The sequence below is a fragment of the Podarcis vaucheri genome, assembly GCF_965113315.1.
Source record: "Podarcis vaucheri genome assembly, chromosome: 3".
In the NCBI taxonomy this organism is placed as follows: Eukaryota; Metazoa; Chordata; class Lepidosauria; order Squamata; family Lacertidae; genus Podarcis; species Podarcis vaucheri.
In genome coordinates this window covers 63375498-63398645 of record NC_138761.1, presented here as the reverse complement: position 1 = coordinate 63398645, position 23148 = coordinate 63375498, and the positions used below count along the sequence as shown (strand labels likewise).

Sequence of the window (23148 nt, the reverse complement as noted above, 5' to 3'; positions counted from 1 at the left end):
CCTGATCCTGTACTCCACCGGGAGCCAGTGCAGCTGGTATAATACCGGATGAATGTGCTCTCGCAGCGAAGACCCCATAAGGAGTCTCGCCGCGGCATTCTGCACCCGCTGGAGTTTCTGGGTCAGTCTCAAGGGCAGCCCCACGTAGAGCGAGTTACAATAGTCCAGTCTGGAGGTGACCGTCGCATGGATCACAGTGGCTAGGTCAGGACGAGAGAGATAAGGGGCCAACTGCTTAGCTTGGCGGAGATGAAAAAATGCCGCCTTTGTTATAGCTGTAATCTGCGACTCCATAGAGAGGGAGGTATCGAAGATTACACCCAAACTCTTAACGGACGGTGCTGGCACTAATTGCACCCCCGCAAGAGATGGGAGTTGCCCCCCTGATCCCATATCTTCCCGCCCCAGCCAGAGGACCTCTGTCTTCGAAGGATTTAACTTCAACCGGCTCCCACGTAACCATCCAGCCACAGCTTCCAGACATCTGGTCAGTGTGTCTGGGGCCGAGTCAGGATGGCCATCCATCAACAGATAGAGTTGGGTGTCATCAGCATACTGATGGCAACCCAGCCCAAAACTCCGGACAAGCTGGGCGAGGGGGCGCATAAAGATGTTAAAAAGCATCAGGGAGAGAATTGCACCCTGAGGCACTCCACACACCAAGGAGTGGCGTGATGACAATTCCCCCCCAAGCGCCACCCTCTGTCCCCGACCAGAGAGAAACGAGCGCAGCCATTGAAGGACTGTGCCCTGGATCCCCACATCGGCAAGGCGGTGGTCCAGGAGTTCGTGATCGACCATGTCAAAGGCTGCTGACAGATCTAGAAGAATCAGCAGCCCTGACCCGCCTCGATCCAGCTGCCTGCGGAGATCATCTGTTAGGGCGACCAGAGCCGTCTCGGTCCCATGACCAGCGCGGAAGCCGGACTGGAATGGGTCCAGAGCAGATGTTTCATCCAGAAACCTACCAAGCTGTTCAGCAACCGCTCTCTCAATCACCTTACCCAGGAATGGAAGATTCGAGACCGGGCGGTAATTGGATAGATCTGAGGGATCTAATGATGTTTTCTTTAAGAGCGGACGCACCACCGCCTCCTTCAGTTCCCCTGGGAATATCCCGGTGCCAAGGGACAAATTGATGATATCCCCCAGGGGGCCCCGCACCTCGTCTGGACACGCTCTAATCAGCCATGACGGGCACGGGTCAAGAGGACAGGTGGTGGGCTTTCCAGCTTGGAGGAATCTGTCCACATCAGCTGGAGATATCTGGTCAAAGTGGTCCAATACTGGACCCGAGGACAGTCGAGGGGCCTCCAGTTCCTTTATTGTATCCAAATTGGCAGAGAGGTCATGGCGGAGCAACAGGACCTTCTCCGCAAAAAAGCTCGCAAATGCCTCACAGCTGTGTGTCAGATTGTTATTTAAATTTGGCTGTCCTTCAAGGGACGTTAAAGACCGAATTATACTAAATAATTGCGCCGGGCGAGAGCTAGCGGATGCAATGGAGGCCGAGAAGTAAGACTTCTTAGCAGCCTTCACTGCCATCTCATAGGTTTTCATAAAAACCCTATAAGATGTTCTTGAGGCTCCGTCACGGGCACCCCGCCATACTCGCTCTAGCCGTCTGAGGTCCCGCTTCATTTTCCGAAGCTCCTCGGTAAACCAGGGAGCCCGGTTTCTGCGGGGTCGCAGAGGGCGCTTAGGTGCGATCTCATCGATGGCTGCCAGGAGCTGGGTATTCCAGCCCTCAACAAGCTCAGTCAATGAGTCGCCAGGGGGAGCAAGGTCCCGCAAGGCTTGACGGAATCTATCCGGGTCCATCAGCCTCCGCGGGCGAGCCCAAATCGGCTCGCCACCTAAGCAGGGTGGGGGTGGAAAGTCAATCCTGGCTTTCAGAGCGTAGTGATCAGACCATGGCACCTTCATCGAAGGAGACATGATCACATCTATACCGGCGCCAAAGATCAAATCCAGCGTGTGGCCTGCTTGATGTGTGGGGCCCGAAACAAACTGGGAGAGCCCTAGTGTCGCCATGGAAGACACCAGGTCCAGAGCCTGTGAGGAGGGAGTGGCATCAGCGTGGAAGTTGAAGTCTCCCAATACCAATAGGTTAGGGAACTCCAAGGCCCAGCCGGCCACCGCCTCCAGCAGGCCTGACAGGGTGGCTGCTGGTGCGCTAGGTGGCCGGTACACCAGCCAGACAGCCAAGCTCTCCTCGGAGCCCCACACTAGGCCAACACATTCAATGCCGGGGATCGATGGCGATGGTAGAGCCCTGAAAGAACAATCTTCCCGGATTAATACTGCCACCCCTCCCCCCCGGCCCACAGTCCGTGACTGGTGGAGGACGGAGAAACCCGGGGGCGCCATCTCTCGTAAGGTAACAGTTACCCCTTCGCGCACCCAGGTCTCCGTCACACAAGCCAGGTCAACTCCCTGCGAGATAAAGAAATCTCGCAGGGTAGCAGTTTTGTTGCCTATAGACCTGGCATTGCACAACACCAGTGAAGGAGGTGAGTAATCCTTGCTCACCCTACCCTCGTCTCTCGGGATGGGGCGTAGATTGGAAGGGGTACGAGCATATCCATATAACTTCCTTGTTATTGTCATGAAGTCAGTGCTAGAGTTGTCATATTAAGCACCTACCCCAGCATCTGCAGAACACCCACTCCACAAAATTTGAACCCAAAAACCTTATCATTTCAGCAGCCAGATCAAAATAGAACAAACAACTTCTCAAGATGCGCTAGAGAAACCCCTGGTATTGAGTAACTGCAAGTTCTACAGCTTTTATAAATGGAAGGGAATTTTAACTATTTTAAGACATACTTTTTCACTGAAATTAAACCACAGAAGCCCCCATGCTTTGATATCAGCGAACCAACAAGGCAGTATCCCAGCAATATAAGGAAGTGAATTTGTTCAAGCACCACTTTGGGTTCTCACAGGTCTTACAAAGGTTTTAGGCTAAAAGACTTCATCAGAAATCTTTATAAAATCAAAATATAAAACAATACTTTACAGTATAACAAGTCATGGAATGTGAGCATTGAACATACACAGAAAAAGCACAATAGTGGCAGCTGCAATAAGGGATCTGATGTGGGAACCATGGATTTAAGCTATGTTGTTTTGCTTCTGCCTTCAGATTTGCCCTCTGATCCCGATCCTGATTGCTCTTTGGTCAAGCTTGTTCTTGAACCCTTTATCTTGGTTGCCCTCATATCTGATTGTCCTTTGGTCCTGGCTCTGGGCCGGACTTTTGCCCATACCTCAACCTTAACAAAGATTGTGTCAAGACATGACACAAAAGGGAAAATGTGGCAGGGAGAGAAGAAGAAAACTTGAAAACAATTGTTGGATCACTCCAGATCTTGTGCGTATCAGTTCCACCAGAAATGATGGCACTAAGTTCCACCTGCTCAAGCCACACCACTCTTATTCACCATCCCTATATGTAAGAAGTACTATTTAAAAACATAAATAAAAGTAGTAGAAATACTTCTCTAACTGTTCAAACCAATCATCAGGAAAAGATGCAGAATGATATGCAGAATAAAGAAACCATCTCCAGACTTGCTCATGTCAGAATTTAGTCTTTGACAAATGAGAATATCTGAGCAGTAAACCTTTCCCTAATACACTAAGGCTGAAGGAACATTCTGCTATACAGAGAAGCAGAGTATCTGGACTTAATTCATATTGCTTTCACACCATCTGCTTCTAGCTGTCATTTCCAGTTACCTACTCAGAGGGGTGCATTTTGAATAGCCTGGCAAGGATGCTCAGTTCTTGCAAGTTTCCACCAGCAATGAAGAGAGCAGAACTACTTCAAAAGCAAGATGTTCTTGCTATCTAGTGTTTGGGAGTCCAGTGCTAAATGCAACTATCGTTTTGAAAAATAACAAAGTAAGAAAGCATACTCCATGTAGCTGAACACAACATCTGACTAGCACGTGCTCCTCAGTACATCATGATACAGAGTATTTTATATTTCCCAGCCACAAGGTAAGAAGCAAACACAATGCAACTTGTTCCATAATAACCCCCAGGTTCCCTGACCAAAGCAGCTGAACAGAGCATTGTGTTAGAATGAGCTGAGTTTCAATAGCTTTCATTTCTACAGTAGAAACACCACAGGCAGAATCTAATAGAATAACAGGTTTGCTAAACTGCAACCAAATAACTAAAAATGCTCTATTTTAAACAGTAGCTAATACTAAGCAGAATTAATTCCATTCTTAGAAAAGCGCAACTGGAATGTACTCTTGTCACCTCATGAATCATTTCACAAACACCATATATTGGAAAGCAGAAAATCTGTTGATAAGTTTCTCTCTGCACAATTATTTTGGAACTACCCAGAAACAAGATGTATATACAGAAACTACTGCTCAAGTATATTCAAGAATATTTGTTCAAAAGGTTTCAGTTTTTGCTATCATTTTTCTCTTTATCACCATCATTGTCAGTATTTTGTCTATGCTCAGGTTCAATAATTGTCCAATTTTATTAAAACAAGTGTCCCTTGGAGGCGAAAAATAAGCCTGAGCAGCCTCAGCTAAGGTTGCAGTCCTATACATAAAGGTAAAGAGACCCCTGACCATTAGGTCCAGTCATGGCCAACTCTGGGGTTGCGGTGCTAATCTCGCTTTATTGGCCGAGGGAGCCGGTTTACAGCTTCCAGGTCATGTGGCCAGCATGACTAAGCTGCTTCTGGTGAACCAGAGCAGCGCACGGAAATGCCGTTTACCTTCCCGCCAGAGCAGTACCTATTTATCTACTTGCACTTTTGACATATACGTTTGTTAAGAAACCAGAGGCTTTTCTTCTAGGAATAGTAGGAAATGAAATAAATAGAATGGACTGTAAACTTTTCCAATATGCAGTAACAGCAGCGAGAATATTATTGGCCCAAAAATGGAAACAGAAACAACTGCCGACGCTCGAAGAATGGAGAATGAAACTGATGGAGTATACTGAACTGGACAAACTAACAGGAAAGATCAGATATATACGAGATCAAAAGTTCATTGAAGACTGGGGAAAATTTTCAGACTATCTGAAATGTGTATGTGATGAGCAAATAACGCTAGTGGGATTTCAAGAAGCTCTGTAAATGATAGAGGACTATTGTATTGATGAAAACTAAGTGTGCGAAGGTTAAAATGCAATATAAAATTAGGAAATGCGTATTTAAAAATTTGAATAATGGATGGTTGTCAGAGAGGTTGAAGGAAGTCTAAAAGAGAAAATATGTGATAAATTTAGATTGGACACTATAAATGTATATTGGAAAATATAATACAAATTTTAATTAAAAAAAATTAAAGAATTTATAATACATGAATATACAAGTTTGGCCAACAGATTTCAACCCAAGAAGAGTGCCCCAACAGCTCTACTGACAAAGTATTGGGCTGACAACCGCCCCCTGAAGTGGTAATACACATTCCTGTGCTCTTGGACCAATTTTTTCCACCTCTGATTTTGCTAAATTAAATCAGCAGCGAGAATCCCCAAGAGTCTTCCAGCGAAGGCTCTCTTTAATAATGCACATTTCAATTCAAAAACTTTCACTTGGATGCAGAGACCATTTGCTTACTGTTTCTCGCTGGTCTTAGAAAGGAAAATGATGTTCCAGTAGTTTGAGCATTGGCTGGCAGCCAGAATCCTTGAATCTCAAGGCAAGTTTTGGCACAGCAGCCTTAGGCATCATGCTCACAAGGCTCTTCTGCCCTCATCCTGCCTCTTAGGCAGGGGTCTCCCCAACAGCAACACCTTTGGTCAGAAACTTTGTTGAAACTCAAATAATGAACCACAATGAAGCCATACAATACAAAAAAACCACAACCCTGTAATTTTCTAAGAATGTTATCTCCTGTTATTGTATTCTCTCTTCAAAAAATTAATAAAAGTTGTTTACATATAAATTAACAAAATAAAAAACAGCAGAATATACAATTACCAAAACAAACAAAAACAAAACAAATGACGGGGAATACCATATAGCTATAAACTAACACAGGTCTTTAATGTGGACACCCTTTCCATACAGTGGCACAATAAGGGTGGGACCTTGGTTTGTCCTTGTCTTACCACTTGTGGTTTGGGAAAAACAAACCAGGAGCTTGGTTTAGGATAACATGACAATTGAGATGGTGACTTGATTTGTCCTTGGCATGACGGAAGCAGGAGCACAGGAACAGCACCACAGGAACTCATTCACATTAAGCCATAGTTTGTTTTAAATTCTGGCAGCTGACTGCTTTATATCCATTTCCTAATGAAGCAATTGAATATGTCTTCTCCTAAGAAACATGACCTGCAGATAAGCAATAAGCTAGGAGCAGCTACTTCACGAGTTCTGAAAAATGCAAGTTGCGTTCTGCTTCGAAACAATTCAAGTTTGATGTACTTCAGCAGCAGAGAACCAGCTCAGAGAATTACACTTTGGATTTTTAAAGTGTATTACTGTTATCGCCTGCCCTTCACCAGCTGGTCCTAGGGTGTGTTGCAAGAATCTAAAATTCAGAATTAAAAAGTTAAAGCAGATCAGTGTCCACAGGAACAGGGTGGGAACTGAAAACAAACATCCTAGGTGTCAAAGAACAAGGTAAAGAGGTGAAAACTATCAGTCTGATATTTCCCCACACAATGACGGGAAATACTATAACAATAAATAAATAAATAAAATCTGCCTATTTAGTGAGTTTGGACCAATGGTACACTCTATGACAGTGGTGGCCAAACTTGGCTCTCCAACTGTTTTGGGACTACAACTCCCATTATCCCTAGCTAACAGGACCAGTGGTCAGGGATGATGGGAGTTGTAGTCCCAAAACAGCTGGAGGGCAAAGTTTGGCCACCACTGCTCTAGGAGGACTTTGCAGCAGATGTTCAAGGCCCTCCTCAGTAAAATGAGCAATGGGGAAAGCATGAACAGGACTGGCTTGATACGTGTTGAAATAAGTGAAGTAACACAAGTTACCATGTAAAGGGAGTGTCCTCCCCCCAGACCATTTGGGGTGAGTGATGTAATGTATGTTGTCAACTAGAGAGCCCCTTTGTCATGGGCGTAGCCAGGATTTTTGTTGGGGGGCAGGCCTTTTGTTGTGGTGGGGCAGAACCTCAGTTAGCTATGTATTTTTATTGATTTTTATTAATTTGGGGAGCAGCTGCCCCCATCCCCTTGGCTACGCCCATGCTCCCTGCCTGCCTTGCACACATGCATGCACGCACACACACGCACACACACACCTCTGGTGATCCCTCTTTAAGAGGCTTGTTATGTTTTGGAGGGAAACTCTTTGGGTGGTTTATGCAGGAATGTGAACCCTCTGCCAGACGCAGACTGCAGGTGGGAGTTGCATGTGTGGGAGCCAGCACAGAACAGGGCCATGATAAAATCAACGCTAAAACTGCCCTACAATTATAAAATAAACGAAACATTATATTGAAGAAATCTAATCTCTGTCTTTATTTGTGCGCCTGAGAGGACATCACAAAGGCCACTTGAAGTGAAGCCATAAATATGCTTTCTTTTTCAGAGAAAGGACTTTTCAGAGAAAGGATAAGCACATTTTAATTTTAGATGCCTTTGAGGGGAAGGTATGTGCCTTTTAACTGGCAAATGGGACATTTGCTGCTATATTAGCTACATGACTTTTGTTATCTATTTAAAGCTTTTTGCTCATTATGGTTTATTAATGGGTTTTATTTGTGCTTTTGACTGTTGTTACGTGATATAGCGTAAACCAGCCCAAGAATTCTAATAAAGACAATCTGGTGGTATTTAAAACATAGTCTCAAAATAAATACGTAAAAGATCATGTTTTTCAGATGGATGTTACATTGAGAAAGCGCCTTGCAGGATTCTGTCAGGGGGTCGTGCAAACAGTCTTTGGCAGGGCAGAGAATTCTCACTACAAGCAAAGCAGAAATCATAGTTTGGCTAAAGGGTATTCATGCTGAGGTCATGCAATGGTCGGTTGCATCCTGTTTTGCGAACTATTGCCGCTAATGATGTTTAAAAGCACATTAAGTAAATCCATGTATAATAACAAACCCAGAGGGAGACTGGACTGCATAACACATAAAGTATAGAAAAACAAATGCAGACATAAAGGGATTGGACAAATAGCAGGAATTAACCAAATGAGATTCAACCTGGAAAAATTCAAGCTAATACATTTAGGAGGAAATAGCACATCTAGGCAACTGGACACTAATGCTTTGAGGGCAGCATTTTCTCCACTGATAAAAGGATCTCGTTAAGCTACAGACTTGTTCCAACTCATAATGGACATTAAAAAAAGAAAAGAAATTACCAGTTCTGTCTAGAATTTGCCTACAAGGTTTAGTGGGGAAGACTGGATGTGTGTCTGAATTTTATCCTATAAAGCCTTGACCCACTTCACATGGATTTGTTGACTTACGAGGGGTTTTTTTTTGGGGGGGGGTGAAACACACACACACCAATTGGCCCTGGTGCTCATAGTGCTTGATAGTGTGGAGCAGGAGCATTACCATGTTCTTCAGGTTCCTGGGGAAGCTGGTGAGTTTAAGGACCAGGAAAGATATAAAGGGTTTTTCTCTCTCCTCCTTCTGCCCCTACTCCAGTCATATATAGCATTAGAGGTTTTACAGGTGCAAACCTTAATATTTTACAGTGCATCTAGAACTTCTCTCAGTTGTAGACAGGATTGGAAGAGACATTTAAAAAGGTAAAAGACACCTGACAGCTAAGTCCAGTCACAGAAGATTCTGGGGTTGCAGCGCTCATCTCGCTTTATAGGCCGAGGGAGCCGGGATTTGTCCGCAGTTTTTCCAGGTCATGTGGCCAGCATGATTAAGCCGCTTATGGTGCAACGGAACACCGAAACCAGAGCAGTGCACGGAAACGCCGTTTACCTTCCTGCCAGAGCGGTACCTATTTATCTACTAGCTTTTCTGGCGTGCTTTCAAACTGCAACGGGAGCTCACCCTGTCGTGGGGATTTGAACCACCGACCTTCTGATCAGCAAGCCCAAGAGGCCCAGTGGTTTAGACCACAGTGTCCCTGGAAGAGTCATACCAACCTGTTAATTCTTTCCACAGGGGAAGGGGTCGCCACAAGTATAAGAGACTACTGCTGCTGCTAACCTTTCCCTATTGAGCTTGGGATGCTTACCTGGATAGGCTTTCCGAGAATGAGGAACTCCAATCACACAGGGTTCCCTATCCCATGGAAGCCTACGCATGCAGTTTTGCCACAGGGCCCCACTCAGCAGGAGCAGGACAGTCCCACAAACAGCAAGGCTGACTTACACATTTTAATGCAAGTGGGGGAAACGCATACTGCATTACTATCTAAAGAGAGGGTTCCTGTGAGACCATTAAGTCTAAAACCTACATGGCTCTCTTTTGCAGACATCCAGACATGGAGAGCTTAATGCCAGAGGCAAACAGTGCAGCCCTCACTCACTCCTTGTGAGTTACAATGCTTCCCTTCTGTTTTCAAAGTGGTAGCCTCAGTTTAGGGTGTATGTACACACTTAAAGTCCATTCCAGGCAGCACAAAACAAGCAGGGAATACTTCCCCTTCCTTTGTTTAATAATCTTGAGGTTTACTTAAGGCAAAAATGTGTGCCATATATTGTTTGCAGAGTTCAATGAAAGCAAATGTATAGAATTATATAGTATTGTTTCTTCTGCCCAAGCAGCTTGTATTCTCAGGCAAGCTTTCCTTTCAAATTCTTCCAATTTCAGCTCTCGAGACTCCATAAAATGCTATTATGGAATTATATCTGCTGATAATATGCTTGTGTCCAGTGCAGTTGGATCTACCCTAATGCAAAATAAATTACTTTTAAAAGATAATTGCTAGGCACAGTAAAATGGTTGTACTTAACCCTAGTTTGTACAGAAGCTACATGAGAGAAGCGACAATGCAATATTATATATTATATTATATTATATTATATTATATTATATTATATTATATTAGAATTAGAATTGTCTTCCACTGCTGCACAACCTGTCCATTTTCTTGTAAACTGGTTTATCCAAGTATTCTCATGGGGGCATGGAAAATTCAGAATGAGTTATATAGCTCAGTTGGTTGGAGTGTGGTGCGGATAATGCCAAGGTTGCAGGTTTGATCCCCGTGTGGGACAGCTGGATATTCCTGCACTGCAGGGGGTTGGACTAGATGATCCTCAGGGTCCCTTCCAACTCTGATTCTATGAAATATTTGTCACCAATCCTTATCCCATAGGACAGGCATGCAAGTCTAACTGAGCAAGTGTTTTTGTTTTGATTATTATTATTATTATTCAGTTAATAAGAGGATGCTACCTTCAGTTTCTTGCAAAGCGTTGCCTACCTTGCCTTTACATCCATCAGAAGCGCTATCGATTTTTAAAATGTCCTTTATTTTCTTTTTTAACTATTCAAATATTTATAACCCACCTCACATCAAGTGATCTCCTGGCAGAATACAACAGTGAAGCACAAAATAAAACAATGTAGGGGTCCTTCTCTGGATCCAAGGCTTGCACCTTGTTCTCATCTCCCACATAGCTGTCCTAGGAGTGAGTGCTCCTTCTGCTGCAATAATGGGAAAGGGCAGACAAGATATGGCGCCATGGCAGAAACCCAGCTAGCTAGCAGCAAGCACAGCAAATAGAGAAGCCTCAACGATGGGAAAGAAAACAAATAAATAAGGCAATACCTTGGCTTCTTACTATAATACTACTCAGCAGCAAATTAATTATTCATTATGACATATTTACTTATGGCTTTTATATTAAACTGCAAATTACACATAGAAGGTCATTGGGATAAAGCAGAGGGCCCACCTCTGTGGCCGAAGGGTGGAGAAAACGAACCCCAGGCAAAAAGTCATGGAGCTGCCCAAATAAATATTGCTGCTTCTCAAGATTGAGAAAGCACAGTGGCCATATATAGAGCCCACCATGTGCGACAATGTGGTGAAAAAATAAAACCCTAATAGCTTTTCCAGCATGAAGATTAGAATGACCATGCTTCTTCATCTGCATAAATATACCCGGGAGAGAAGGTTGACTGCTACTGGAAACCTAGGGGAGGCAAAATAATGTTACAGACATCGTGTCTCAGAGAGGGTGCAGAATATGGGTCAGCCTAGACAAAGCTCCTATGCTCTTTAATACAGTACTAAAATGGTACAAGGGTATTTAATTTGGACATGAAAACAATCAGGCAGCGTCTTAGAAGACTCGCAGCATGCAGTAGGCAAAATGCAGTTTGATAATTAATCTAGGGAAATTCAAGGAAGGACAGTAAAGCAAACCATAAACAATAAGGCAACAATGTTATTTGGACAAGACAGGCTATGTGCTAGGAAGGGTGTGTGTGTGTGTGTGTGTGTGTGTGTGTGTGTGTGTTGCATTGCTTTCTGCAGTTATCTCCTGTACAAAAAATTGTACAACAAATCTCCACAAATAGCTTTTGCTCCCAGTGTTTACTTTGTTCAAGAGCTTTGTGGTTCAGATCTTCACACAGGCTGAAACAGGACATTACATTGCTTGACTTTTAAACAAAGATTGCTTCATAGCTTTATAAAATTATCTTGTTAAAAGATACTTTTCCTTAACAATATTGTGGATCAACTGAGATTCTTCCATGGTGGCTGGAAATAGTTTGATTTCTCCACTTACCACTTTTCAATTAGTTTTTTTACTATTATGAAATAACACATTATTTTGCCACAACCTAGGCACAAAAGCAACTCAAGCCAAGCAATAAATTCAGGGGGCCAAACACCTTTAAAATTCTACTTAGGCTGCAGTCCTGTGACCACTTGCCTAGGAGTAAGCACCACTGAACTCAATGAGATCTGTTTCTAATGAAGCCTGATAAATTGCACAACTAATGTTCTAAAATAGTCACAGCCAAGTGTCCTAAACTTATTCATATTCAGACAAGAATATACATGCACAAAAGAAGACTGTGATGGCCAGTAGGGAAACAGAGTCCTAACATGGCAGAATAGACTGTATGATGTTCCAGAGCGCCACATTTTTAATGCCTCTGTCCATAAAAAAATAAACACAGCTCCGTGTGAAGATCTATTCAGGGGGAGCCCTTGGGGAGGCGCAAAGGGGAAGTGAGAAAACATTTGAAGTGCTACCCTCACCTTCACCTGCAGTCTGAAGCTGGTACAGTCCGCAAGATTCTACCACCTCTCTCACCTTCATGCATATAACCAGACTGCACACCAACATTTCGACATAGCTGAGAGTCACAACATACATGTTGTTCTCACTACCAACATCCAGCTACTTCTGCAACCCTCCTCTTTGTGGACATCAGACTGGTCCTGCCATGAGGCAGAGTGAGAGAGCAGGTGCTGGCAAGTAGGGAGCAAGTCACCGGTGGCAGCCTCTGGGACATGTCTCCCGAATCCCTTGACCAGCCCCTTCAGTTGGAGGACAAAACTATGTGGGCCACACAGCTTGCCCTGCACCCCTTAAGCCAGGCATCCCCAAACTTGCCCCTCCAGCTGTTTTGGGACTACAACTCCCATCATCCCTAGCTAACACGACCAGTGGTCAGGGATGATGGGAATTGTAGTCCCAAAATAGCTGGAGGGCCGAGTTTGGGGATGCCTGCCTTAAGCAGCTCTTTTCAAAAGCTAAGTAGTAGTCCCCTATTTAATCACTCAAACCAGGAGTGCTTACATACTTTTTTTTAAAAAAAGTTATCATCCCAGGTGAGTGTTGTCAAGATTGCAAGATTGCTTTAGGGCGTCAAACAGAACCAACTTTAGTCCTCTTCAGACATGCTCACATAACTAGGAACAGAACACCCGCAAATCAAGGAATAAAAAATAGCAGTTCTAATGCCTTTCACTGATATTTCTATACAAAGAAAGCACTCTAAGAAGGAAGATTATTCCTACTACCTTTAAAGTAATTACTAGCATCATAGTAACAGGATGACAAGATGAACCATAAGCCGATAACACTTTTAAAGAAAAGGGGGGGAAACCCCACTGCTGATCTCTACATACTTCTATGAACAGAGCTGTTCTTGTTTTGTTTTTTAAATAATTACACTAAGCGATTTAGGCCTAATGATGTTTATCCTAAAAAGCAAGGACAGAATTAAGCACAGCTGATGTGTTGTTAACCATTATTGAAAGTAATCATATATTCTCTGTGGCCAAAGCCTTTTCTGGCAGCAGCCTCTCTGCGGATTTATCATTAACATCTACATCTAATACTCCTAAATAATTCAGAACACCTTTCAGCCTTATGCCCTTGCCTGCCTACCCAGAAACCTCTTTCGCTATTTACATTACATCCAAGTGAAAATACAAAATGTGACTGTTTGTTTGTTTTTACTTCTACTACTATTACTTTGTAGAGGTGCAAGCACTTCTCTCCCTTTTAAACATGGATTACTCCCTGCCCCCACCCCAAAAGGTATTTATTAAATCTCTAAATTTAGAAAATTACCCAGAGTTAGAAGCATGTGGTCTCAGATTCTTATGCAAATTCCCCTTTAATAATCCTAATGCAAGCAACCCTCCAATCAGAAGAATGCTGTCCCATCCCTGATACCTGATGCCAGCTTTCTGGTAATGTAGGCCACTGAAGCAAATCCAGAGAGATTGAGTTGGAAGACGGAGAAGCATCTGAGATTCATTTGGTTACTGTGCTACCTCGCTATCTCTCTCTCTCTCCCTCCCTCTCTCTCTCGTTGTTGCTTCCACACAGGAAGACTTTCAAAATGGGTTTTAGCTGAGACATTTCCAGCTGTGTCAAGAGTAAGGAGAAGGGGCACCGCTTAAGAGAGACCAAAAAGCAAGTACCTAAACTGAAGCGGAACAACGGGGAACATTCATGAAAGCATGAGGTGGCTCTTAGACAGCAGCTGGAAGAAATTTGGACACGCTGACAGAGGAAACTATGACTGGTTAACTAGTGAGCCAGGTGTCCCATTGCTGGAAACACAGCTACAGGTCTGTACGCAACTCTTTCTGCTCCATTCAAGAATTTACAATTTCTTCTCTTAAGAAAGATGACTAAAAGACAGTTTTGATAGAATTTGGACTGTGTAATATCAGATAAGCTGACTTTCAAGGGTGGGGAGATGCACTCTTCGTTTTATTCTCTGTTCTAGGGCCTCGTTTTTCTGTTCAACAACTTGAGAGAAAAGGGCATTATGTAGACAGAGATGCTAAAAGTTTAGTCCAAAACTGATAGTGGGTTACAAAATGAGATAATTGTTCTTTCATCTGTCGTTTTCTTTCAAAATGCATCCCTCCTTGTCTCTCCTCCCACCCCAAATCTCTCTCTATCTCCCTTGATCGGGTCTCTGCAAACCCTTCCACAGATGTTAGACTGAAGTGCTGAACTCTTATTCTCTAAGCTGTGCAAATTACTTCACAGAGTGTAGGGAACTGGCAAGGGGAGGGAGCGGGAGACGCCTGTCAGAAATGAAAACACTGCCCTGAATGTAAAGAGGGAGAGTTCATAGATAATGAAAGAGACTTAAAAGGTCACATTTAGCCCTGGAGTAAATTAATATCCAAGGATAAACATTTAATACAGAAGAAATAACTTTGTCCACATTCCCTATAGAAGGTACTAACCATGCTGAATAAAAATAAATAAATCTTAGACCAGCATGTCTGCAATTAAGTCAATTAGCAGTGCAATCCTATGCATGCCTACTCAGAAGTAAGTCCCACTGAGTAGATCCATTTGTGACAGGACCAAAACAATAGATTGTATATGACAATAAACTGATTTCTGCTGCTATCGCCTCAACCAAAACAGCCCTCAGTTAAATGCAAATATTCAATATGTGGGATTTTCTAGGCTCACTCACATATCCATTTGTTTTTCATTCACCAACACTTGATTCCATTCACTTGGTGGAACTTTTGAAATATATTGTGTACTTAGTACTTTTGAAATATATTGGGTCTGAGTTGCCACTGAATGATACAGAACCTCTGCCTGTGGTGATAAATATGTGACAATTCATGAGCATATTCACATCATTTACATGATGTGAAAGTCAACGGGATTTATGAATGTGCATTTGTGGACTGGACCTCTGTTAAAAGTCACATCACATTAAATCTTGCACTTTGCATACACAAATCATTCCTGCTTTTGAACAAAACAATTTCCGCTTTACGCACATTTCTGCTTTTAATTATTAATTCCAAGTGGAACTAGCCCCCTACCCACAGTGGTCACACAAGATTTTTTTCAGAGGAAAAACTAGTTAACAAAGAAATAAAATTGTTTTTCTTACCTCCATAACAGGACTAATACATTCATGAATGTGTAGAACAACTTGCAAGAGCAGAGAGTCCCATGCAGACTTGGGGATAAGTACTCTATATAATATGGTATCTGAATTCTTACCCTCTCCCCTCACTGAAAGTGCCCCCTACCCATTCATTAGCTTAGGAGTTCCAGTTAGAGAAAAGTTTGAATTGCATGTGTTTTTAGTTTGTCACTTTTGAGTATTACATAATACGTAGAATTATAATTCTGTGACCAGCTAATAGCTCCTAGTCTATATATATTTCCGTATATAGGGGTGGTAGAGTAATTCAGTTGCAAATTTGCACTTCCCAAAACAATACATGTACCAAAATAAGTTGTCCTTTGAAATTTGCACTTCTCAGAATTTTGCAATACAGTTCTCCAGTCAAAAATGTGTACGAAACACTGTACCTTAAGGAAACATATGCATAAAAACACGTGTTCATAAAAATAACACACAGCATGTGTTATCTTAGGGAAAATTCCTTGGAAAAATGTGCTTATTAGGGGGGAAATAGCACACAAATGCTGACGAATTTTCTTGAGGATTTTCTTTTTTAAAAACGCAATGCAGAAAAGTGGTAAACTGAACTTGAGGCTGGAAAAAGGAAAAACAGAGAGAAACAAGAATTGATAGCTAGCCTGTTCCTAACTGTAATTAAGCCCATGTATGCATTATTAAAACAATAAAATATTATTCCCTTACCTACCCCTGCCTCCATTTTCCTCCTCTTCCTCTGTTGTTTCCCTGTGCCTGTTTTAGATTATAAACCTCTGCCACATATGTTCTTTGTAAAGTACCATGTATAGAGATGGCACTATATCAATAGATAATATTAGGAAATTGGGCAATTCAGCTTCTTCTACAAAATGACATGTCTCTTATCGCTGATATATTTCCCCCAAATTCTTTTGTCAACCAAAAAGCATAACCAAAGTATCATAGCTGTCAACTTTTCCCTTTTTTTAAGGGAAATTCCTTTATTCCGAATAGGATTCCTCGCAAGAAAAGGGAAAAGTTGACAGCTATGCAAAGTATTAGGAGGGATACCTGATGTAAAATAAAGAAAGAACAAAATGATAAGATTTGTTTCGATCCAGGCAATTTTATTTTTTTTAAGAAGTGAAAGATATTTAAGAAAGGTATTGCTTCTCTTAGTGTACATGCACATTTCTTTTTCCACAGCGTCACATATGATTTTGTAGAGTTGTGAAAAATACAAAAGCCTGCAAATGTTCACTAAAATCTATTTACCACAGTTCTTAAGTGGAATGAGTGTACTTATCGCACTCCACACAGTGATTTCCCCCTCCCCACTTTGTCTGGGGAAAAAATGATCTGTCTCCAGCCTCCATTATATCAGCCTCCCAAAAGCAACATTTTCAGTCATCAGCACGCTGACTATGATAAAGTTTTCTGCATCTATAAAGCATACAATATTCAAACACATCTGACGACTCATATTGAAAATCTATGCTACAAATGCTTTCACTACTCCCGCATTTGGAAATATTGATTCTGCTTTCCCTAGTGAGGTATAAAAAACAGAGGGTAGAAGGCGCACTTAAGAGTCATTTGGAATGCATCCTGTTTGTGATTCAGCCATTAGACTGCAATTTGTACTAAAATGGAATGGAAGAGAAAAGTCACAGCTTTCCTTTATCTCATCCACCTCTCCCCACTACCACCAACCATATTATAAAGCCTTTATTTTAAGGAAAACTGTAATTGATCTCACAATTCATTGTGCCAGTTATTTACTACTTCTTTTTTTGCAATTTCCTGGTATTACAGTAACCAAAACTACAATGTGCTATAAATGTTGAACATGTATCAGGTGGGGATGCCCATCTCATACTTTTATTTGAAGCCTTTTAAAACTCCCACTTCCTTCACCATGACCCAATGGCAAAAGGTTTCTTCATCACAGCTTTGCTATCTCTGCTCCACTCTTGGTGCATAATCAACTTTTGGCGGGCACCAAACCTTAAATCAATATTAATCTCATTATTCTGCTATTTCTATAAATTTCCCAAAAGTGATAATTAAAATGAGTGTGTTTTTACTTCATTGTATGTGTGTTTTTAACCGAGTCTATAGCAAATGAGTCTATAGCACTTTACTCAAAAACAACCATGAGCGCTAGTTTTTCCCTCTCTATACAGTGGTACCTCGGGTTAAGTACTTAATTCATTCCGGATGTCCATTCTTAACCTGAAACTGTTCTTAACCTGAAGCACCACTTTAGCTAATGGAGCCCCCTGCTGCTGCCGTGCCGCCAGAGCACAATTTCTGCTCTCATCCTGAAGCAAAGTTCTTAACCTGAAGCACTATTTCTGGGTTAGTGGAGTCTGTAACCTGAAGCGCATGTAACCTGAGGTATCACTGTATTGAGTTCCTAGTGCAATGTGGAAATGTTCACGCTCAGTGCTATTTTTCTAGAAAAAGAGGTGCTAGAACTGTTCTTGAACGCCTCCCTTGTTCTCTTACAATGGCAATAGCACCCACCTGAGAGGTGCCGGAACTGAGTTCTGGCTGAAAAAAAGCCCTGTTCACACTGACTTGATTTCATGATGCCTAAGTGCAAAAGGCACTCTGATAACAAGGAGACTTTCCTTCTTAGTGCACATTGTGCATATTTGATACAATACTACAATAGAACTCCAAAAGAAACTACACACAATAAAGATATCTATGTGCTGCCTTGACCTAGGAATGAATGTCCTGAATATATGCTTTGAAAAGGAATGAGCCCTCGTGTGTTTACCATGTGCGCACACAACAGGAAGCTGTGACTGGCTTCCTATCACATGCACTGCAGACACAGCTGCATTCATCATAGGTAATATTGTGTATATTTTCTCATATGGAATTGACAATCAGGCACTGGGCATACCAAAATCAATCATTTGGTTTTTGAAGGCATGACATTTGTTCGAATGCAATGTGCAGTTAGACACAACCAATGTATTCTAGAGTGCTAGCACAGACTTGTGTCTATATATGGGAGGGAAAGCAATGCAAAAGCAGCTGAACTTATTTACATGTCATGAGGCTTAGGGGTTGTGGACTAAGATTATTGTGCAGCAAGAAATGCTAGGAGAAAAATCAATAGCATCCTTCAGCCTGACTATATATCTTCCCTGGTCTTTCCTTAATCCACCCTCATTCTGTTTATTCCATACAAGATCATCAACACTTATCCCTCCTGTTTTTTAAGCCACATTGCTATCCTTCAAAATTATTTCCAAATGCCTCTTCCTCTGTGACCCGACTTTCCTCTAAGTTTATGTCACTAACTGTCAGTCTCTCTATGCCTTATTTCATTGGTCACTAAGTTTTCTCAGCAACCTCTATGTTCTGCATTCTGATAGTACTAAATACCAGGAGGTATTGCCTACAGGAGGATTGCCTATTGCTGAGCATTAATGGAAAACCAAAGCAGTTTGGGACCATTTGCCCCAACAAGCATCCTCAATGTGACTCCTCTCTGTCAGAAAGGTTGTTTAGGCGAGTGTGAGCTGGCATTCTGAGGATAGACAGAATTCTATTCTATTCTGTGGACAGGTACTCTGGAAGACCATCCCAACAGGTGGTGTGCACTCACAGAACACTGGCTTCCTTCTCAGACATCAACACACATGTCCTGTATCAGGACTGACTGAGAGGAATGGACAATGACTTGTAATGGTCAGATCACTTCCTGTTGAGATTTAGGCTTTCAGCAACCTTTCCCCCCCAGCAGAGGTGCAGAGCCATAGCTAGGTGATCTTGCACCCCTGGCAGAACTGTCCAGATTGCGCCCCCTAGCCACGGACAAACTAGCTCTTCTTTCCACCACTCCTCCAACCCCCAACCCCTTCCACCCATTCAATTCACCCTCTATTTAAAACTATTTCTTATCAGGCAATAATCAATATTTATATTTATGGACATATTTTTAGCCAATTTTGCACACACACACCCCATTGCCTGCACCCCTGGCAGGGGCCCACCTCACCACCCCCTAACTACGGCCATGCAGAGGATAGTTTGCCCTCGGAGGCTGGTGCATCCAGTGGGTTTCTGGATGGCTCTGGGAATGCCAGAAGTGCATCATTTGGCCTTTGATGTTTAACACACCTCCAGAAGATAGCAGTGTGGGACATTTTCTGGGTTTCTGGGCAGAAAGATCTTCACAGAGGCAGTTTTTTAAAATAAATATTCAATAGAGAACTATGGCATGTGCTCAACAGCACTCTCATTTCTCATTGAAAACAAGACCTGGGGCTGCAATTCTATACACATATTTGTAGCTAAGCCCCACTGAACTCAGTGGGACTATGTCTGATTAAATATGCATAGAATTGCCATGCAGAAATGTTTAACTTGTGATTCAACTATACAGCTGCAAATAAAACATTTAAGTGTGTTGTAAAGTGCATTATACAAATGTGACACTAGATAGCGATGGTGAGCTATGGCAAATTCAATATTTTTTTCAAAACAGTTTTGTTTGTTTTTTAAAGCAGTTTCACAGCATTTTTTATATGTGTCTAGATTCCACTTTGGTATGGATTGTGCCTTGCTATTTTTCTTGACCTGCTATATTTCATTGCTTGTGGTGCAAGATTAAAACTCCCTTTTTAGTAGAATAACCAGTAGCTATTTCTTCATGTCCTCTAGCGCAACCTGGTTTTGTTTCTGTGCTGTAACCTGAGCTGGTGATAAAGTGAGATGTTGGCATTCCCAAATGCCTGATACATTTTTCTTCTCTTGGTTGCTGTTTCAGAGTCAGCACAAAACAAGCTCAACCAAAGAAGACATTGAACCGTTCTTATGCATCATCCTGCCGGCTACCATGATGCTCTTTCTGGCATTCCTGTTGCTCTTCCTTTACAGACGCTGCCGACGTCGCAGCCCTCAGGCTCAGATCTTCAGTATTGACCTCCCAGAGTCCCTTCCAGAGCATGAGGTGACTGACTTTCTCTCAGTGCTGCCCTGGAGCAGTGAGCAGAGCTTTCATTACTCCACTCTCCTCCCTGAAACGGCCTTTCTCACTGTATGCTTGCCTCCGTCATATGAGGAGGCTACCATGAAAACCTCAATGGAAGAGGACCACATCCAGCTCTTTCAAGATCCAGTGCCTCCTTACGAAGAGACAAAACAGCAGTAAAAGCTACGGAAATAACTATGGCTGCAGTTCTCGTGGTTTAAAAAAAGGGGGGGCGACTCCAAACAAGGGAATAGCTACAATCATAAAGGAACTTTGACCGGTTAATGTGCTTAATTATGCCATTTTTAAACGGCACAGAAAGCAAAACAAAAAAAACTCTACAAGATTGTTGTGTAGGAGAAAACTATGAAATTAATGCTGTACCTCAGATTTTTCTGCACTATTTGACATAAGCAAAGGTGTTTTGGAAGGCTAAGTCTGAGCAATGTGGACTGTAGCAGCTGTGGTAAAAAACAATTATGCTGGGGATTTTTTTTACACAGAGAGACACACACACACCAATAACTGAAAGGGCTTTAACGTTTTTTTAAAAAATTGCACTAACTTGTTGAAGATTTTAACGAATAGTCAAAAGTCAAAATAGAGACTGCAATGACAATTAACATGAATCTGAAAAGTGAGGGCTGAAGATGCCTACTTACCAGTTAATAGCATCATTATGTTTGGCAGTGGGCTACTATTATGCTACAGGCCTTCCATTGTTCTTCTGACAGCTGTGAAGTCTGAATACAAGTAAAAACGACCCAGAAAGGTCCAGGCCTTCTATGGAAGACAGACTTGTGGCAAGTAATGACACAACAATGCAGCAATGCGATAGGGTCTACAGAGTGTACAGAACGGTTTCACGTTGTTTTATACTTTTAATTAAAGAATACACAAGTCATGTAACCATTCAGCTCTGAGTGTGAGGTGGATTAAATCTAGCTAAATAAAAAAAAAGGTTGTTTTTTTTTAAATCACCTTTTGGTTTGCTTCTGCTCCCACCCCCTTTCAAACAATGAGTCCTGCACTGGGAGAAAGCCGGGACATAATATATCTCTGTCTCCATAGGGGTAGATGGTAAGCACAGAAACATAAACTATATAATTCATCCGATGGTGGTACCATGCCAGATAGCTCCCTTATTGGCTGAAGAGTAGGATAAAACTCATAAAGAAATAAAAACAAACCTCTGTCAAGGATATATCTGAATGTGCAGTCCAGGGTTTGTGTGCAGTTAATTAGGGAGTTGGATATGAGGATAGTTCAGCTTTCATTGCCATCAATAGTGAATAGCATATATTCTCTTTTTCCCTTTATAAGAATTTGCAGAATAAAGTCAAAATAAAAAAATTCCTTCCAGTAGCACCAGAATAAAGTCAGTACGTTTTAGCAACCATGCCACTCCCAGTGTTATATTCCCCATCTCTTTGGTCACATTACACCCTTATGTATTTGATTTCTTGCCATTTAAATTTTTACCCTTTGTGCCAATCTTCAATGAATCAATCAATAATTTTATTTCTATGCCACCTTTCCACAGTACAAAGCATGCTCAAGGCTGCTTACAACGTGAAAAAATACACAATTACAACATAGCAAAAGTATTCATAAACAAAACATCAGAAAATGCACAACCAATTGGAACAACTTCCATGCAAATCACAATAAGAGCTAAAATAAAGCTACTATATATATATATACTATATATACTATATATATATACAAGAAGCCGAAAGCACCAGCCTGAAGATGACGAGTGAGACCTCGTCGAAACGTCGCCCAGACACCCCGACTCTTACACGGGAAGACACCCGAAGACACCAAAACCTGCATATATATATATATATATATATATATATATATATATATATATATATATCTCACTAACAGCAAAAAAACCCCACCAATCCCTTAAACAATACCCCAGCTCAAGATTCTTGATGTTTGGGACAAATTAATGTGTGTGAGAGAGTGAGAGAGAAGGCAGTCTACACAGCCATATTCATAAATGTGAATATGCAGTAACTAACAAGATAGCTGAATTCATGGATTTCATAGGTCAATTTGCACAACTAGCAGTGGTATCTAAAGTTAGTTATAGTCAGTTGGATATCATCCCGGAGCTTTAATGCAGTATTGATTAATGGAAAGTTTTTATTTGATAACAACAACCTCACATGGCCATGTGCATTGAACCAGGGACAAATAATTGCCTGGTGAATTAATTTTTACCTCAGATGACCTATGTGGGTGCTGATGAGCTATGTGGATGCTACATTCACACCCGTTTCAAGTAAACTTGAATCCAGATAGAGAAATCATTTCATAATGAGCCAGTAAATAATGAGTTATTCGGCTTCACTTTATCAATATCAAACCAGCACCGTAAGATTATTCCAGCACTGTATCAGCATATGACCTACATGACACAGTTTTTAGCCTTGTTCCTTACTTATTCTTCGTAATTGTTATGGAGCACTTGGAGGTCAATAGGGGGGCCAATAGGCCAATCTTATTTAAAATCAAGCTAACTGACAGAGGCTTAAGAAACTGGATTATTTGGTATTGCATTGAAGTAATAAATATTGAGGGAAACTAATACCGTCGGACTTCCACTAATCTGCAATTTTGACAAAGGTTTGCTTTCCATTTCTTGACATTCTACTGAACTAAGATGTTTTACGGAAGCCTAACATTCTACAACCATGAAATTAATTGCCATTTGCCTAGCCGCCACCCCTCTCATTTCATTGCATGCAGATCACTAGTGTACTAAGGTGACCTACATGGTCAATAGCAATAGCTAGGACACCCAGGAGCAATTGTGTCTGTGGCTCTACGCATCTCACAGTGTG

At 41.9% G+C, this 23148-nt stretch overlaps 1 protein-coding gene across 1 annotated transcript; it reads left to right on the top strand.

The window, feature by feature from the left end:
* Nucleotides 1–13394: 13394 nt before the first annotated feature.
* SMIM28 (small integral membrane protein 28) lies at nucleotides 13395–21270 on the top strand. The gene is made up of 3 exons (XM_082216711.1): nucleotides 13395–13451; nucleotides 13746–13990; nucleotides 20087–21270. The coding sequence occupies exons 2-3, from the start codon at nucleotides 13880–13882 to the stop codon at nucleotides 20468–20470; spliced, it is 495 nt and encodes a 164-aa protein (XP_082072837.1). The 5' UTR covers nucleotides 13395–13451; nucleotides 13746–13879; the 3' UTR covers nucleotides 20471–21270.
* Nucleotides 21271–23148: the final 1878 nt, after the last annotated feature.

Excerpts from the sequence above, each read along its gene's own strand:
- SMIM28 (XM_082216711.1), top strand. The coding sequence starts at position 13,880 with ATGAGGTGGCTCTTAGACAGCAGCTGGAAGAAATTTGGACACGCTGAC. Across the intron at positions 13,991-20,086 it reads TGCTGGAAACACAGCTACAG|AGTCAGCACAAAACAAGCTC; the intron begins GTCTGTACGCAA and ends TTGCTGTTTCAG.